Source organism: Vidua macroura, chromosome Z, assembly GCF_024509145.1.
Source record: "Vidua macroura isolate BioBank_ID:100142 chromosome Z, ASM2450914v1, whole genome shotgun sequence".
NCBI classification, from domain to species: domain Eukaryota; kingdom Metazoa; phylum Chordata; class Aves; order Passeriformes; family Viduidae; genus Vidua; species Vidua macroura.
In genome coordinates this window covers 65753518-65772492 of record NC_071611.1, presented here as the reverse complement: position 1 = coordinate 65772492, position 18975 = coordinate 65753518, and the positions used below count along the sequence as shown (strand labels likewise).

General features: G+C 42.4%; 1 protein-coding gene across 5 annotated transcripts in view; it reads left to right on the top strand.

Moving 5' to 3' along the window:
• ZNF462 (zinc finger protein 462) overlaps window positions 1-18499 on the top strand; it is an 89242-nt gene extending 70743 nt beyond the window's left edge. For 4 of the 5 annotated variants that reach the window (XM_054003397.1, XM_054003400.1, XM_054003399.1 and 1 more), the window contains 7 exons: window positions 98-362; window positions 2868-3004; window positions 8208-8431; window positions 10821-10953; window positions 11731-11814; window positions 15388-15502; window positions 16424-18499. In XM_054003397.1, coding sequence (XP_053859372.1) covers window positions 98-362; window positions 2868-3004; window positions 8208-8431; window positions 10821-10953; window positions 11731-11814; window positions 15388-15502; window positions 16424-16625 — 1160 coding nt within the window. In that variant the 3' untranslated portion in view covers window positions 16626-18499. The remainder of the gene's footprint in view (window positions 1-97; window positions 363-2867; window positions 3005-8207; window positions 8432-10820; window positions 10954-11730; window positions 11815-15387; window positions 15503-16423) is intronic. The other variant, XM_054003398.1, reaches the window with a different exon arrangement.
• The last annotated feature ends 476 nt before the right edge of the window (window positions 18500-18975 follow it).

Here is an 18975-nt window from a genome sequence, read left to right as displayed (position 1 = left end):
CCTCCAGAAGCCAGTAGGTTCTGGAGCAGGCATCATCAGACCTTTTTTAGATTTGTTGATCCACCTGGAATAACAACTCTGTTCTGTTTCCCTGCAGACTCTTCATACTCGGAGCCTCCTGATGTTCAGCAGCAGTTGAACCACTACCAGTCTGCAGCTTTGGCCAGGAACAACAACAACATCAGCCCAATCCCACTTTCTGGGAGTGCTGCAGGAGTGGAAAAAACAGAAGCCATCCTTAACTGTGAATTTTGCGAATTCTCTTCGGGTTACATACAGAGCATCCGGCGCCACTACCGCGACAAGCACGGAGGGAAGAAGCTCTTCAAGTGCAAAGATTGTTCCTTTTATACAGGCTTTAAGTAAGTACTGTGCAAAACAGATGAACTGCACACATAAGGGGCTTTTTTTTTCAGCGCTTGAAAAGACTTCTGAGGTCTTTGATGGCGAGCAGGAACACAGCCACTGCTGACCAGGGAGGGCAGCGTAGGAAATGCCATGCCAGATCACAGCAGCATCCATGTAATCCATTTTCTTCTCTCCTACAACAGGCGGTACCATCTGCTGCAGACAACAAGTTGCAGTAGGTTTCAGAATCATGGAATTGTTTAGAATGGAAAAGGCCCTTAAAATCATAGAGTTAACCATTAACCCAGCAGTGCCAAGCCCAACATTAAATCTTAGTGACACATCTGCACATCTTCTAAATCCCTCCAGGGGTGGTGACTCAGCCACTTCTCTGGGCAGCCTGTTCCCATGCCTGACAACCCTTTCTGGGAAGAAATTTTTCCTTACATCCAATCCAAATCTCCTCTGGTGCAACTTGAGGCCAACAGGTTCACAACATCCCCGTTGTCCGTTTGGCACAATCCTTTTTGCAAAAGTCATAAACTCTCCATTTTTCTCCGAGTTCCAGACACATTTCTTTATTGGCACATGGAGTCAATCTGCTCTTGCACCTTTAGGATTTTCTCCTTGGAGAACATCCAGTGTTCCTGGATTCCTTTGTCCTCCAGGATGCCCTCCCAGGGAACTTTCTCAACCAGACCCTTAACCATGCCAAAGTCTGCCCTCTGTAAGTCCAGTGTGGCAGTTCTGTTGCACCCCTCTTTACTTCTCTGAGATTCTCTGAGAATCAAGAACTATCATTTCATAATCCTTTTGTCCTTAAGTGTGAAAATTTTCTCTGCAGAAATAATGTAATTTCCACGTGCAGTCAGCATGAAATGTGGGACAATCAAGTGTCCAGCAGTGACAGGGGAATTTATTTCACCTTACTGAAGAAACCCTTCTGATGTAATTTTATTTTCCCCCCAATCTTTCTAGCTTAAATGATAGAAAGATGCTATTCTCTAGCATATCTGATAGCATACAGAGACATTTCAGAAAATCCAATTATTTAAATTTAAAGGTTCGGTGCCTTGTGTGTTTGTTTGTGTGTGTGTGTTTTTAGCTGCTCTTCTGTAAGAAAAGAGAAAAAGGCACCTGTGCAGTTCACCATTTCCTCCTGATGTGCTGGGCCCTCAAGCATAACACCCTGAGCTGACTTTTGAGGCCTTAAACTTGTTAAGAGTGACAGTAAACAGTAGGACTGGATCAAGGGAAGGAGTTCTGTTGAAGAAAATGCTGAGCACAAACCTGAGAGAATCCACATGTGAACAGCCTCTAGTTACATGTCTCTACCCTTTTTTGCTTCATCTCTCCATGTTAAAATTTGCTGCTTATGTTTAGTATCCTGATTGCTCTCTGTCTTAAATACTACCAAAAATTTACAGGTCAAATCTGTCTGTGTCTTGCAAGTGCCATTTTCTTTCACCTTGATATTATGAAATAAATCAGGAAGCATTTAAACATGTTCATAGCAGCATATTTTTTGTCTTAAAAAAGGGGAGGAGGAGGCAAAAAAATCCCTAAAAACATGCCAATCCCCTCTTTAAGCCACCCTAGAAACTTAAAAGCATGAGAGCAGTGACCAAAGTTGATAGAAATATACCTGCAGAATTCGATGATTGCTGGATTTGGGTCCAAAGCCACTTTTTACTCCAGTTCAATGTGTCAAGCCCCTTAGCTTTTGCAAAGTTTATCACTGCTTTAGGAAAAAATTATCCAGTGGTCCAAGTTTAGGGACAGCTCTGGTTTCAGTAGTTGGGCTTGTGTTAGATGGATGTACAGTTAATTTCTTCCGTTATGCAAATCTCTTGCAACTTGTAAGTGTGCAGCCAGTGTAATACCAGCATGAAATTTTTGGTTCAGAAGTACTATGAAGTATTCATTCATTCTTCCACCCTAATAAATACAGTATTTTAAGTCTTGAGTTTTCAGATTATTACAGCTGATGATGTAAAAGTTAAACCACTCAGTGCCGAACTCACTATATGAACAAAATCCCTTTGGTGGCCGCAATCTAAACAGGTTATCTGGTTAGATCAAGATGGTTAAGGATGTTTTCTGCCTGAAATAAGTTTGTCCTCCCCTCTGCAAGTCCAGAACAGTTGATGGATTTTGTTCAACTTGCTAAAAATTTAACCTTCACCGGAGAAAGCGCACTGAATGTTTCAGCCTGAAGACAGATAATGAGCATGAAGGATGGGAATTCTTTTGCTATCTTAACTATAGCAATGTGACTATAATGGAGCAGCCCATGCAGCAGAATATCATGTCACGAAGAGTGTTTGTTGCTTTGAGGCTACGAGCCTGTAGATTCCTCTGCTCATGTGTCGCTCATGTGAGCAGTCCCTCTGCGGGGCCGTGCGGACAGGGCTGAGTGGCATCTGCACCTTTTTACACCACACATCCCTTATAGAGAGTTGTGGCACCTCACTGCTCCCCTCCTGACTGCTGCCATTGTCTCCCCTCCTCTCTCACAGATCTGCTTTTACTATGCACGTGGAGGCCGGGCATTCGGCAGTCCCTGAGGAAGGACCCAAAGACCTTCGCTGCCCTCTCTGTCTCTACCACACCAAATACAAACGCAACATGATTGACCACATAGTTCTGCACAGAGGTAACAATGTCTGTGTCCATGTCTGTGTCCAGTGAGGGGAGTGCTGGACAGGGCCCTGGTCTGGTTCCATTCAGCATTTCAGACTGGTTTCATTAAATTTTTCCTCTCTCTGTGCGTGAGGACAAATATGTCTAAGGAGTCACTAGCCCTTGATTGTCTTCTTGTTTCATTTCTATGAGATGCATCTGATTTATTTCCTGTAAAATTCAAAGTTTGCCAGTGCTGATTTGGGATAGATTTTAAGCTTTTCCTCAAGGGAGGTGAAAAGCCATCAAACACCTGTTTAGAAAGAATTGCCCTAATTTGCAGCTTTGATCTAGGCCAGAGTTGTGCCCTGCCAATGTCCTTGTTATCTTTAAGGCCTTGTTATCATAAAGTCACCCAAAAGGTTTATCAGCTAACCACAGAGGCCTCAAATATGCCTTGATAAATTCCTTGAGTATTTTCTCCTCCGTGTTCTTAGGAACAAAGTAATTATCTCATTTTTTGCTTTACTGTAAGACTCCTTTTCTGTCTTACACATCTCAATTTTTAAAATTTTGTTTTTTAAGCCTGCTACAAGTGGGAGTAGGGATTTCTATATTCTATTAACTGTGGGCTTAGTAGCTCAGAAGAGACAGCAGTTTGGGCTCTCTGGGCTGGGATTCCTGCCCACAGCTATCACACTTGATGCTTGTGGATGGTCTGTTGGCTGCCGAAATCCAAACCCATGTGTTGGGATGGCACTCTGCCTGCGTGCAGGTTGGGCAGAGATTCACAGTGGGGTACTGGTGGTGAGCAAACACAGGTTTTGCATGCCATCTTTTTCCTGGAGGAGATTCTGGTGTGACAAGTGCTGTCGTAATTCCTTGTAGTATACCACTTCTCAGTGTGTTGATAGCTTGAAGTCCTTCTTGTAACAGTGCAGTGAGCTTGGCAGAATTCAGATTTCTTTCTAATAACAGGGCTGCTCTGAGGGAACATCTGAGGAAATGACCTGTCAGTGATTCAGAAAGCACATTACAAAGCTGACATATTTGGTTGCAAGGGTTTGGCCGATGCTTTGGCTTTTACTTCCTGTCTTTGAAGGTGTTGCTGTGTCAGATTTTGCCTGATTTTCTCTATTTTGTGACCATGCCAGGCCTTCAGCGGACAATGCCAGACCTTTAAAACAGAGGGAACTGGATGGGTTTAGGCTATTTTCCATCATGTATAGGTTTGGTATTGGGAATGTCCAGTTGCAGAAGTGGAAGAGCACTTCGTGAGCTCAAGCAACTCTACTGCTTGTGCAGAGGTGTTTCTGACCAGTTGAAAGGAGGTTGTCACCTCCTGGGTGAATGAGACTCTGGGTCTTTTCTTCTGTAGGACTTGCTTCAGTTGCACAAACCAACCTCAAAGAGTTTTTGCTGCTGAAACAAGCCTTATGGTAGAAGGACATAATGGTTTTGCACCACAGTGCTGGAGGGAGGAAAAAACAGAGTAAAGTAAGTTTTAATGCAAATGGGATTATAGCTGATAAAGAGTCTCAGAGGCCACTAAAGGGTTTTCTTTAACATCACGTATCCAGGGTTCCTACATAGAGTGATTTCTGGTGCATATATCCAGCTAAAAAACAGCCCTCTGCTCTTGTGTTTAATTGTGTGGCAGCTGAAGCAGATGGTTTTGGCAAGATTTAATGTGTTCTGAAAAAGAGGCTGAGGGATAGTCAATGTAGTTTGAGATAGCCTTCCTGTTTTATGGCCATTGCACTGGTAAAGCAAGGGCATAACCCTGAGCTGCGTCCTAGAAGATTAGTTTTGAGGTAGATGGAGTGGTGCAGTATCTAAAATCAGGAGTGAAGGATTCAATCCATTCATAGTTAATGTTCCTTTTGTGCAAAAGGCATGTTTACAGATGCATGACTCTTACATTACTTCCAAGTTGCTGCACCCCTAATCCTTGGTGAAACAGCATGTGCTTGAAATGGATAATATATTTGCCTCCTAATGAGTGGCTACAGAGGCAGAATTTCACAGGGTGAAAGCATTATCAGCTAGAAGCTTGAATGCCTAGTGAGAAAAAAAAAAACAAAAAAACAAAAAAAAACCAAAAAAAAAAAAACCAAAAAAAAAAAAAGGCAAGGAATTTGCTTTCCATGAAGAAGGAGAGGTTCCAAGAGCTTCTCTCCTGTACCACCTGCCGCTGACCAGTGCCAGGGCAGCTCAACCTCTTTCCTGTGGGTACAGATGGAGCACAGACTCTTTACAAGTGTCCTGTCCCAGGGGGCTGACACAGCCAGAGGCTGCTGCAGGTCAGTGAGGAGAAGTTTGGCTCTCTAGTTCTTACTGGTCTTTATGGCAGGCAAGAGGAGACAGGGAATTCCTGATCTAGCAGCATGTTAGCCTTTAATTTATGCTGGACAATACAATTTGTGTGTCACAAAATCAGTTAGACTGGAAAAGAGCTCTGAAACCATCAATTCCAACCTGTGACCAATCCCCACCTTGTCTCCAGCCCAGAGCACTGAGTGCCACCTCCAGGTGCTCCTTGGACACCTCCAGGCATGGGGACTCCAAACCTCCCAAGGGAAGCCCCTTCCGATGCCTGACCACCTTTTTCTCCTGATGTTATCCTTTCCAGCAGCATTCCCCTCATGCATTTTGAAGTATATTGGTGTTTTTCCAGGGCTGAATCCAACTTACCAACTTCACTGTTGGCTATGCTTTTCAATCCTTGGGTATTTTTTTTTTCTTATCCTTCCTTTAAAGAACTAGTGATTTTCTTCTTCCATATAAGAGAATAACACCCATATGTTTTGAATAGTAACCTTTAAGATAAATTTTCAAATTTAGCCACATCCCCAAAGGCTTCCTTGCTACAGATCCTGGTTCCTTGCACATGCTTTTTTCTGGCATTTTCCATTGTACATACAACTTCAAAACCCAGGATGACCAAGTAATTGGTCTGTGTCTAGATAGTAGGACTGCTTTTTTTTTTTTTTTTTTACCTTTGAGGGAAGGAATTGAGTTATATATGCTTTGATGTGTTGCTGAACAAAGATTTCTCCTTACAACTAAGGACTAATAGAGTTCTGAGCTCTCTTGTGCCTTGAGCAAAAAAATGTATGTCTGCTTTGAGTTATAGTACTGAGAATAGTTAGTCATTAATGTCCTTTCCTTTAATTCCCTGATACAATTAGCCTGAATATTCCAGCCTAGTGAAAGGATTGGATTTCTTAAACCAAGATGATGCCTTTGTTAGGTGTTTATTCTGTTGTTAATTTTTTAATTACCACTCTTGCAAAATTGTTCCACAAGTCAAGACATCTTTTTGTGAGGTGTCTACAGTAGTCTTTGATTAGATGCAGTTGAGCTTTGAAGAAGACTCATGGGGGTAAAGAAGCTACCTCTTCAATTTTTGTATGGGGCTTTATGGTTTGCTGCAGTTTTGTTGGTTGTCCAGACATGATAAGTGCATTCTAAATGAGTAATTAAATAAACAGGGCTTTGCAGGGGCAATCTGGAGGTGAGAGCATCACCTTAAGAAATGCAACATTCCAGGTCCAGGAAGCCCTGCAAGTTCCAAAATCATAGCTTGGAGGAAGCTCGCTGACATGAATACATCTTGTAAAAGTTTTAAATCATTCCCTGAAATTGAAATCTTTCCATTTAGAAAGATTTGTGTTGCCTTTGATTTGGGGACTGTGTGTGTGGTTGTGAGGTTAATAGGTTTTGTTCATGTGAATAAGAGAATGCTGCTTTACTTCAGGCTGGTAGATTTAGTTTTTTTATACCATCATGTGTTTTAGCGTCTTTAATCTCTGACAGGTGTTAGAGGAAAAGTGAATGTTAAGGTATTTTAATTAGTATTTCTGTTTTTGAAAACTTCACTTGGCTTTTTCACTTCTGAAACTGGCTGTGTCACTTATTTCTGAGAGTCCAAAAGCACGCAGCTGCAACAACCTTGTAAAAAGTTTCTCTGGTGATCTCAGCAGCACAGCTTTGAATTCTGCTGTGTCTTAAATCCTATTCTCCCCTCCCGTGTTTTCACCCTGAATGGCCACTATTTGGTTTCTTAATAGCTAGAGAAGCTGTTGTTGGTGTAGAAAAGAATCATAAGTCTTTGGGTGTTTATTTTCTTTTTTTGGGGGAAAACTTCAAAAATAGGAACTTAGGAGATAGATAAGTTTTGTGCTAGGCAGGATGGAATATTTTGTTGAGCTGTACAAAAAAAGTCTTGCTGCAAAGGGAGTGTGTGTTTCTGTAGTTGTCTTTGGATGTAATTTTACCCTCTCACTAGAAGAAAGGGCCCGTTGGCTCAGATCCATTTGTGCACTGCCACGTCTCACATTCCTTCAGCCTTCATGTCTACCATAAGAGATTCAGGCCTCTTTTTTTTCTCCTGTCCCTGGGGATGAGCCTAGATGAGGAGGATCAAAAAACCCTCCTTTATTATGCAGTGCATAAGGAGGAATAGTGCTAAGTTTCAAGTGTTCTAGCTCAAAATGCCAGTTTGGGTAACAAAAGCCTTAATGAGGACCTGCTGGAGACCCGCATCTGAACGGTTAGATTTGGGGCTTCTCTGGTGTGCACAGCCTGGAGGGAACCACAGTGGATGAGTGTTGAGACACATCAGATTCTGGATGTGTCAAATGACCGAAATTAATTGCTGCTCTGTTAAACTTCACTGCTTTGTTAGAGGGAGTGCAGAGTTTAAAAACTCAGCAAGAGCATTTTCAGTACATCATGCACAGAGAGTTTGGGCTTCCTGAAAGCTCTGGGTACGTCAGGAAGTTTCTGCTGCTGGCTGAATTTGCACAGCCCTTTTCCAGGGAGAGGTGCTGCCTTGCTCACCTTCTCGGTCCCCAGAGGGCAAGTTTAGGGGTGGTGGTAAGAACACCAGCTCCAATTTATGCAGAGCCAGCAGTGTGTGATGCTTTGGGAAGCACCCTGCAGCTTCCCTGTTTATTACTTCTCTAGAAGCAGTTCCCGGCTGCTGTCAAATACTGAACAAAAGCACACTTTTGGTCTTGGCTGATTTATGGCTGGTTTTGTGTTCCTAGGCTCTGCTCCTCTGACTCATAGATGGAGTCTCACTTGGCCCAAAACCTTCCATCCCCATCCTCTTCACCCCATCACCAGTCACAGAGGACATCTGCATTTGTGGCTTTTGGAGATTAACCCTGCCCTGTCAGGCAGGATTGTTTTCCTGGTGGTGTTAAGTGAATGTTGTGCTGTCCCCACAGAGGAGAGGGTCGTTCCCATTGAAGTCTGCCGTTCCAAGCTGTCCAAGTACCTGCAGGGAGTTGTTTTCCGCTGTGACAAGTGTACCTTTACCTGCTCCAGTGATGAGAGCTTGCAGCAGCACATAGAGAAGCACAATGAACTGAAACCTTACAAATGCCAACTCTGCTACTATGAGACCAAACACACAGAGGAGCTGGACACTCACCTTCGAGATGAGCACAAGGTAAGATCCAATTAGCTTTAATTTGTGGCAGTCTAGTCTTTGCAAATATTAAATTGGTTTCTTTGCATGTCTGACTAGCCAGCTTGACACTGGGGTTATTTTTGACTCTCTCCCCAAATCTGAAAACTAATCCTATGTTGTGCTTCGCTTTCTCATTTTTCTCTTTATTTATCTTTTTTTCTTCTTGTTGTTTCTTCAGAAACTGAAAAATAATCGTTTCTGAAGCTGTTCAGATTGATCAGAATTGGCAAACTGCTGCATGCTGAGTGTGATTATCTGGAAAAGGCTCTTGTGTATGCTGGGTTTATCTAAAGGGGGGTGGGGAAGGAGTTGTGGAACAATAGCAAGGCAGTGTGATTCAGCCCTGTAAAAGGCAGGAGATTCCAAACACAGGATTACTCTGGTAACTTCAGCAGCATGACATGCCACGCATATTTTAATAACAAAGAGGTCTATACATCCCCTTTTACCTTTAACAAGGGAAAGATAAAAAGCAAGTCTGACCAGGTCCTCAGTTAAAACCACTTTGGAGTTGTTTTGGATTACCTGAGAGCATATCAGGTCCAGTCTTTAAAGGCTTTCCAAAGACTGCTAGCTTTGAATTTTAGTAGCTGAGAAATATTTAAGTTCTAGAACTGAGATGTGTTTTGGAATATTTCCTAGAGTGCTTCCTTGGCAGGTCGCCAGGGGAGGCAGCTATATGCCTTCCCCTCTTGGAGCTTAGCTGCCCAAGGTCCTCACTAAAGGCTTCATTGACTGAATGACTTTTCCTTAAAGCCAAATATATATGGAAGGTATTAGCAGCAGAAGTCCAAGGAAAAAAAAAAAAAAACCCAACAGTTTTCATGCTCAAAAAATATTTGGCCATCTTATAAAACCAAACTTTGTTAATTTATGTTGGCATGCTAGGCTCCTCTGCCATCCTTGTTACTTCTGGAGAGTCTTCTGTGATTCAAATGGTACAGAAGGAGTTCCACACCTCCTGGTCATCACAGCAAGGTGCCTGCTGTATCCAGGAGGAACTATTGCTTGGGCTTTTTTGACACAGTGCACCAGGCTGGGAAGATTATTCCCTTAACTTAGCTCTCCCTTCTGATCTGGATTTGCAGTGGTGGTGCTGGTAGTTTAAGGTATCGCTTCCCCTTTTTTGGTGGGTAAATTACACATCTCCAATTTGTGTCTTAAGTTCTGGGCTCAGATACTACCCGGGTTGTATATTGCATCTCAAAAAAGAGCCCCTTCACATGAGCTGAGTTGAATCAAGTGTCTTGCGTGTGGTCTTGTTTGTTTAAACCTCTGTGGGTGATGTGTTAAGTTAGAGAACCTCATCACAACTGTCTGTAACGCAGTACTAGGAATCTTCACACCTCCATATTCAGTATACTTTGCTCTTTGTATGTATCCTACAGCCTGCTTCACATCCTTCTTGGGATCATTCACGTCTCCTTTCCCACAGAGGGGTAAAGAGCAGTCAATGGGTGTTGATACTTCATTCAGCCTCTTGCAGGACGCGTTGTACTGCACTCACTTGCTCCGTCTCCAACCCCTCTGCCTGCGTGGCTCAGTGCCTGTGCTGCTGGAGGGCTGTCTCTCTGCATGAAAGATTAATCCAAAACCCTTCCCAGCAGTGATCAATGAGCTCAGAGGGTGCTTGTCATGCAGCAAGTGTTAGCCTGAGTGTCCTGGTCACGCTCCACACTCTCCGCCTCCACTGTAAATCTGGGCTGCTGCTCTGCTGTTCCTCTTGGATGTGGAGCAGTTCCTGACTCCTGTGCCCTGAGCTGCTCCTTTCATACTGCTGCTGTGAGCTGTTAAGTAGCTGGTGCATTTCACCCCAGGGTTAGCTGAATTCGACTGCTGGATGAAGTGTTCCCATTATAGTCTGCATATCAGTTTGCAAAGCACTTTGCAGCCAGGGCGTAATGAAAATTAATCTGTTATTAATGAATGAGAGTGTATTAGCCACACAGCAGCCATGTGCTTAGTGAAAAAAAGAACCATCCTTTCATGAATAAAGCTGAATGAACCCGTCACAGAGAGTTTCCCCTCAGCGTGGATGTGTGGTAGCAGTGTTTGATCACAGCAGTTGAATAATGCCATAAAAATGAGGATATGACTTGATGTTTTGCATTTCTTGGATGAAGGAATGAGGGGGGTTTACCCAATCTCATTAATTACCAAAAAACAGAAATGAGAAATGCAGATTAAACAGTGGTGGAAGAATCATTGCCCCTGGAAATAAATGAATGTTAATTTGATTATGGGGACTGCATGTCACCACAAGCTGAGCAGGCTTTGGGGGTGTACTCGGTTTTGTTTTGCATTTGTGGCCACTTTCCTGGCTGGTCGGTGATTGTGCTGAGTGCTAACAGAAGTGTTTCTTTCAAAGGTGAGTCGTAATTTTGAGCTGGTTGGACGGGTTAACTTGGACCAGTTGGAACAAATGAAAGGGAAAACAGAGAGCTCTAGCAGTGATGAAGAAGAAAAAGAAGAAGAGTTAAGCCCCAAGGCTCAAGAGAGAGGTCAGTGCAGCTCTTTGATGTGTTGGGGGGGTTCTTGTTGGATTTTTTTGGGGCACTGCAACCTGCCTCACCAGTCCAACCATGGCAGTTCAGCTGTTGACTGGACAGCACAAATTCTGCAGAAATAGTAACAGAATGTTACTGAATTTCCTGAAGACACAGCTCCTGTGGGAATCTTGTATTTCTAATCCTCCTTACAAGTTTCTTTGTCTGTTCAGAGAGAATACACACTATGAGAAAGCACAGATAGCATCTGTGACTAATGTGCCTGTTCAGATAGCATCTATAAGGGCTTGGAAACCTAAGTAAGTGTATTCTGGTGGCCTGTCAGATTTTTTGTGTTTTGGTAACCAGTTTCCAGCTTTCACTTGGCATTGTCCAAGTGGGGGATGAAGGCTGCTTTACGGGCTGTTTTTTACCTCTCTGCCCAGCATTCTTTGTCAGACAGTCAGTCCTTTTTGCATTTGCTGCAGTTGGCAGCTCCAGAGCCAGGGTACATCCATGCCCACCTGTCTGTACCATTTTATATTTAAATATGTGCCTAAGTTTGTATCAAAGAATAATCCCACTGGCTTCAACAGAGCTAGGCCGCATACTTTTGGTTTGGTTGAATTTAGATCAGCAGAGAACAAGTAAGTTCTCTCATAATTAAATGAAGGGTTTCCTTTCCAAAAGCTTTCTCCCATGAAAGGCAAGTTATTTCAATATCTGGTGTAACTGTGTTTTGTCTGGTGCAACAATGCATCATATAATGCAACAACTCTTTAATATCTTTAGTCCCGTCATGGTTTGAAGAACAGGCCACCCAATTCTTGATGCTGACAACTCCACTTTGCCAAGTTCTCTGTACTTCAGCTAAAGGTATCACCACCATGTTCAGTGAACATTTTCCTCCTGATTTTTTAGCTTTCAAACTCACTCAAGAGCTTTTCACAAAAAAAAAACAAAAAAAAACAAAAAAAAAAAACAAAAAAAAAAAAAAAACATGTTTTCAGGCATTGAAAAATTCCCATTTCTGGATTCACAGGTAGTTTACAGAACTAGAGGGGTACAGATCATGCTTCTTACCTTTTAATAGCAAGACCCCAGCATCTTGGATTTTATTTTGTGTCCCTGCAGTGAGAATTCAGTTTGTGCTTATCAGCAGCAGCTAGTGATGGCTTTTAACTTAAATGAGAACATAAGCCAATTGGATAGGAAACCATTTATGTTTTAATGAAAAATACCTTGCACAAGGTTTTAGAGGTAGAGCAGCAGAAAAATCAGAGGGACATCAGTTCCCCATGCATCTCAGAGTTCAGCATTCCTCGGGGACAGCTCCCACCCTCTTGGCTTCGTGGCTGGAACAACAATTGTGTCATGATTTGACTAAAGCACCAGCTCACCTCAGCTGCAGATGCAGCAGGCTGATTAATGTCGTGTCTAGACCCACAGCTAGCAGGGGGTGAGAAGTCAGGCTGTCCTTGTGAGAATTACCTTAACATTACACACAGGCACAGGTGCTGAGGTGACCTTGGAGGCTGTGGTGCTTGGACCAAGGAGAAGAAAGTGATCTCTGCCAAGCCTCACAAATCCCTGTGAATGTGCCAGGGGGGCAGCCCAAGGTGAAATTCATTGTTTAGATTGGCTTTAGGTTACACCCTGGAAGTATAAAAACATCACCTTCCATGCTGGAGTATTACACATGCAAGGATTAATAGATGTGTTATCCTCGTGTTTCAGAGTTAAGCAAGGCAGCATTTTGATGATTCTGTACTTTTTTTTTTTTTTCACCTCTGTCTCTGTTTTCTTTAATCTGTGACTGGCTAAAATGATTTCTGCATGCTTGTTTGGATGATCAGCCTAAAAAAATCAGGCATATTTTCAGGTTTGGTTTGCAACATTTCTTTCTTCTCTGGCCTGTAGGGTTGATATTTCACTGTTGGTTTTATTGAGGTTTTTTGTCCTTTTCAATCTCTTAACCATTTGTAATAGATTATAGTAAACTAGGTAGAAAATGCAGAAAACGCTTATGCCTACTACAACAAGGATATTAGAAAAGATCCAGTTGTATTGATTGTGTTTTTCTAGGGTAAGTTGTGCGAATTATCACTCTTAAGGTGCAAGATTTTTGAAAAATGTCCCAGTGAGACAGGAGCTGAAGGATGCTAAGTTTCACACTGGCATCTCCCTAGGCATTTTCAGAAGATGCTTCTGACACAGAAATGGTTTGCCCTGGTAGCAGAGAGCCAGACCTGTGGTTTCAAACAGAACCTGTCACAGTGGCTAATGCTGTCACAACTTTCAAACCACATCAAACTGTGCAATCCTGGATGCTGCTGGGGTGCATCTGGCAATTCTAGCTTTTGTGGTGTTAGCAGGAAGTGGGATTTGCTGAGAGTGCCTCTGTGTGCTCCAAGTGTCTGTCTGAGGTCTGTGACTTTGGGAGAGTCAGGATTTCTTCCCTGGATTCACCACTTTGACTTGAGCTGCTCTGTGCATTACTGAAGGTGCAAATCAGAACTTGTGGCTTCTTCAAATGGGCTGCTGGACCAAACAAAGGCCATTGTCCATGTGGACAGGCAGAGCTGAACTGCATTCTTGGATGGGAAAGGAAGGGAGTCATTTACTTCTGGTAAAGGATATAGTATAAAAGGAGATGTGTGGGGAAAAATGAAGTCTCCGGCATAGACCATGCCAAGAACAGCTTTCCCAGGTAGAGCTGTGTCTCAGGGAGGCTGTTACTCATCTTTATGTCTTGGTCTCAGTAGATCAAGAGGTGTTTTTTCCATAATGGGCAAAAATTTAATGTCCATGAGTGTTTACATGTGTGGCAGAGCAAAACCACACAGAGGTCGGGCGTGTGTGTGGTCTGTCACTTCTCCTCTGCAGTACCCAGTACCCTTCTGATAATCCTCCAGGGAAGCAGCCCAAATTCACATCCCTAGAGACAAAACTTACAGGGGAGTAGGATGAACAAGATAGTGTTGTCTGAAGAGGTGGTGGATTTACTAGAGTAATACTTGTTAAACTTCCTGGGAACTACAGGTATAAATTATGGAGTGGCTTGGGTTGGAAGAGCCCTTTAAATAGCATCTAGTCCCACCCCCTGCCATGGGCAGGGTCACCTTCCACTATCCCAGGTTGCTCCAAGCCCCATCCATAGCTATATTCCTATACGGAACATCAGCAGCATTTGCCTCCACAACTATTACCCTCTAAAAATATTTATCTCTGTGTCATGAGCTAGTCTGTGTGTTGCAGTGTGTTTATACATTTGTGCCATACTTAAGGTATCAAAAATCCAGATGTAAACTGAGCTGATGGCATTTGCTGTTTGCATTCTGGTGTTCCCCAACACAGCAGCTTTATAATGTTTAACCACATAATAAATAAGTCCCCAACAATAAGAAATACAAAGTGGATTTTTTTTTTTCCTTTCACAGGAAAAGGCCAAAAAATTGTGTCGAGAACCATTCCGTATAAAACTGAAGTAAGGGTTAACTAGTGAGAAGTGTGTCAGAAAAATGCATTTGCAGGACTTAGGTGTGGGTAATAGGGAATGTGTGAGCAATTTTGAGTTCACAGACTGATCCTGAACAGAGTAAGTCTGAGAGTGAAGAAATCAAGTGAGCAGAGATTAGAACCAAAATTAAGCAAAATCCCTTTTCTTTTATTATGTAGTTCAGGAGGAGTCAGAAAGACATGCTGTTGATTTCTTGCTTAAGATAATCCCTGCTAAGGAATTAATGCTCTGAGCAGATGGTGCTGTCTCATTTCCAGCAAAAGAATCAAGTGAGATAGTTCATGCAATTATTTTCAATGGCTTGTGCGGTGATCTTCTTAATTTGTGAGAATCTTTTGTCAGAGCAGGCTGTGTTCACATGGAGCTTGGCTTTCAGGAATGTCATTCCCTGAGCTGCCAGTGACTTACAAGGTGCTTGACACTCCTGCAAATGAGGCCCCAAGCACTTTGTATAAAAGATTAGGATGAGCATGAAACACCTATGCAGTTAGGTTGCAGGACTTAATCCGTGAGGCTTCATGATCTATTACAAGAATCACATGTTAAATCCCTGTGTTGCCCAAAATTTGTACTATCAGTTCCAAAATTATAGATGGACTTGGGTGGGGATTTTGATTTTGCTTTCAAGCCACTTCAGTCCTAAGCTTTGCAGTTTTGGTTTAGAATTTAAATTCCACTTGTTGAAATAGAGGAGTAGGGACTAGCAACTTGTTACCCTTACTTGCTGAGATGCTTTAAGACCTCGGGTGGGATGTGTCACTTGCAGTGTCACTTTTCTTTTCAGCAGCTGCATTTTCCCAGTTATTTGACAAGAAAGTCCTTTTGCTTCTCTGGAATGAGAGGTGCAGCAGAGAGGACTGGAGTAGGATCACTATGGTCCCTTCTTGCCTGGCATTTCTGAGCTCATGGGCTGTGCTGTCTTTTTCCAGATCCCATGGTGTTTCCTGACAGCAGTGCTCCAGAGAAACGCTTTCCGTGTGAGTTCTGCGGCCGGTCCTTCACCGAGGGCTCTGAGTGGGAGCGTCACGTGCTGAGGCATGGCATGTAAGTTGTTTTGTGTTCCCTTGCCAAGCAGCCAAAGGTGTCAGTAAATCTCCGTGTATTCCCCCCACCCCATCCCTGCCCTCCCAAAAAGCTGCAGTAAATGCAAACACAGTCCTGTGAAGACCAAATTTGTCTTTGGATAGTCATCGAATGACTCTGCTGCCCAGGGTGGCTGTAAACTGTAGGGTTTAACTGTGATTCTAAAACTTAAGGTTGTCCCTAGGTGAATGCCTCTTGGCCAGGATTGACTTCCTCTAAGTGTGCTGTTGATTTTTTAAAAAAATGTTCCTCTCTACGCCAGTTTGCACACTGTGGGATGATACACATCACAGATAGGAATCTCTGGAGCAATCTATTTCCTTCCTTTGATGTAGATCTCATTGGTAGCAGAGACCTCTTTTCTAGCCAGAGTTTGTTCAAAGAGTAGATTTCACTCAAGGCTACTGACATGTGGGAAGCATCTGAATACAATATTGTGCATTAACTGCGATGGGATAAGAAAAAATAATTTCTCTTACCGTTAAGAGAATGTAAGTCTAATCATAAGTACTTGAAATGCTGCAACCTTTGAAAAGTTTTCTTGGATTTTATTAACTCTTTGGGAAAAGCACTCCTTTCCTTTGCCTTTGCTTGGTGCCTCCTAAGTCTTGTTTACAAGGGACTGGGGAGATGGGAATAAACTCCAAGTGTCACAGTTTGAGTCCTCCCTTCTGATCCCAAATCTGTCCCAGCGCAGAGCAAAGAAATATTCGGTTTCAGGGCTAGAATGTCCCACCAGCAACTTCATTCCTCCGTCTCTCTTCTGGAGCCGGTGGCGTGGTGTGGCTGCCTTTTTGGAGAGTGGTCAGCTGCTGTCCCCCGTGTAACAGGCACGGGCTGGCTTTGCTGTGCCCCGTGCCCGACCGTCTGTGCTTCCCGCAGGGCGCTGAACGAGAGCAAGCAGAGGAGCAGCGAGGACAGCCAGCCCAAGGAGGACGTGGAGGAAACAGCCAGCACGCTGCCGGAAGAGAAGGAAGGCATCGAGACCATGGTGGTGGACTACTCCCACGGCGGGGAAACAGCCGTCAGCATGGTGGCTGCTGACCAACCTCTCCTAGACACCCCGGAGGCCAAAAACGAATAAGAATAAGCATTTGGTGTGGTTCTAATCGACAGTACTTGAACAGTGATGAGCGGGGCGGGGCGGGCTGGGAGGGCAGAAGGAAGAAATAAAGCTGCTTTTAGGACTGAATGATCTATTTTCAAAGCACTGGTACCTGTGTGAGTGTGTGTATATTAAAGTTATTTAAGTGATGGAATAAGTGGCACCATTACATCACTGCATCTTTGTTTTCCTCCTGGATCTGACAATGGGAAGTTACGTTCATCTTTGGACTAATGAAGCAACTCCCCGTGTTTTTCCTACATTTCACATCGTGCTTTGCAGTGGAGACTTCGATTGTTTTATGAGTGGAAGCGTCGTGAGCGTGGAAGAAGTGGTAGGGGGACAACTTTTGGACGCACAAGTTTGTGTGCGTTTTTCTAGTTTTAATACGTAATGCTTTTCCAGACTGAAAGCAACTGCTTTAGAAAAGAAAAAAAAAAAAAAAGAGAAAAAAAAAAGGAAAAAAAAAACCACACGGAAAAAAAAAACGGAAAACAGAAAAAAAAAAAAAAAAAACCAAAACAGAAACTGCTTTGCTTAAAACAGTCACCTGTTTCCTAGTACCTCAGAATTAACCAAGGGAGATCTCTGCATTTGTCAGTACTACCTGTTGTTGTTGTGGTTAAATGTAGAGAGACTGCTGGGCAAGGTGGTGAATGGAGGAAGAAAAAAAAAAGTTTTAAAGAAAGGAAAAACAAATTGTGCTTAAAATCCCAGTGTGGGTTTTATTTCTTAAAATACTGTGATTTTTTTAATTATTTTAGTAAAAAAAAAAAACAAAAAAAAGAGAGAGATACTTTAATTCCTAGATAACTGTTTGTGAATTGTCATCCTTTATTCCAGGTAAGCTGTTTGTTAGTATTCAGTTATAATTTTAGTATTTGGTAGATTTCATGTGACTGATTGTGCGGTTTTGTTTGCCACATGTTTTGTTTTCTATCAGCCTGAGGTGTTACAAATACAGCACAATTAAGTTTCTCATGTAAAAATGAGTATTTCTTTTTGAGTGGGGAACAGGGAAAGGAGACTAGATCTTGTGAATAGAACCTTTTTTTGTTGTTGCTGTTGTCGTCGTTGTTGTCCTCGTTAATTTTAAACATATGGAGATAACAAGTTTTAACTTAAAAAAAAAAAAAAGACTAAAGAACCAAACTTACAGCACAGCTATGCAGCTCATGGGCCAAACACATGGGTCCTCATAACCGTTCTGTTGTTTGTCATATTAACATCGATCAGTCTCACAACTGTAACTTTTCGTTGAGATTGGCTGCCTCTTTTTTTTTGCCTTTTTTTTTTTTTTTAAATTCCGTCTGTGGTTTGTGTGTGGGTTTTTGGTTTTTTTTTTTGTTTTGTTTTGTTTGTATTTCTGTTCTGTTTTGATCTGTTTTGGTGTGGTGGGAGGGAGGGGTGTCTGTTAACACATCTTTTTGCAAGCGGAGGTGAGATGGTTACACACGACATTGAGCCTGGAGAACTACTTTTAACTCGATTCAGTGGATGGAGTTGCTGAGTTTTTTTTCCCCTCCTCCTTAGCTTTTTAGCATGAGGGGAGCAGTGTAGAATGGATAGGAACCTGCATACCTTAAGTGGCTGATCCTGCAACTACTCCTTGGGTAGAAAGCCTATTTAAACTCAATTTGGGGATTTTGCCTGAGCGGCCAATACAGGATCTGGTGCCCATGGTATGTTCTGATTGTGAACAAAAAAGAGGAAAAAAAAAATAAAATTATAAAAAAAAAAAAAGAGAAAAACAAGAAAAGAAAAAAAAAACTGAAAAAAAAAGTTTCTTTCCAAAAAGTAGAAAGTACTTGACTGAAACCTAGTTTTAGAAATGCATGTGTCTTCGTTAGTTTTTTTTGTTTTTTGGGGGGGATCTGGGGGAGGGGGAGGGGGGAAAATAGGAAGCTCTCCAGGAAATTGTGTCCTGGAGAACTTCACTTAAAAGCGATGGCAAAAATGTTGCATTTGTGGAATAAGTGCTACTTGAGAAGCATGGTGTTTTGCTTTTGGGGATTCATCAATTGTGTGTTAGGGGGATTCTTTCGATTTTTCTGGAGTTTTTTTTGGGTTTTTTTGGTGGTTTTTTTTGTTTGTTTGTTTTGGTTTGTTTTGGTTTGGTTTTTGGTGGTTTTTTTTTTGTTTCTTTTTTTTTTTTTTAATAGGGAGGGAACATCATAGAAAAGACACATTGGAGGGACAAGTATAAATACACATTCTGTGTCTGTATTTGTTTTTTAATTGGCCTCATTTCAAATATATTTAAACAGTTCCATACCTGGATTGGGTGTTTGTAATGGTTACCAAAAAGGAAAAAAAAAAAAAAAAAAAA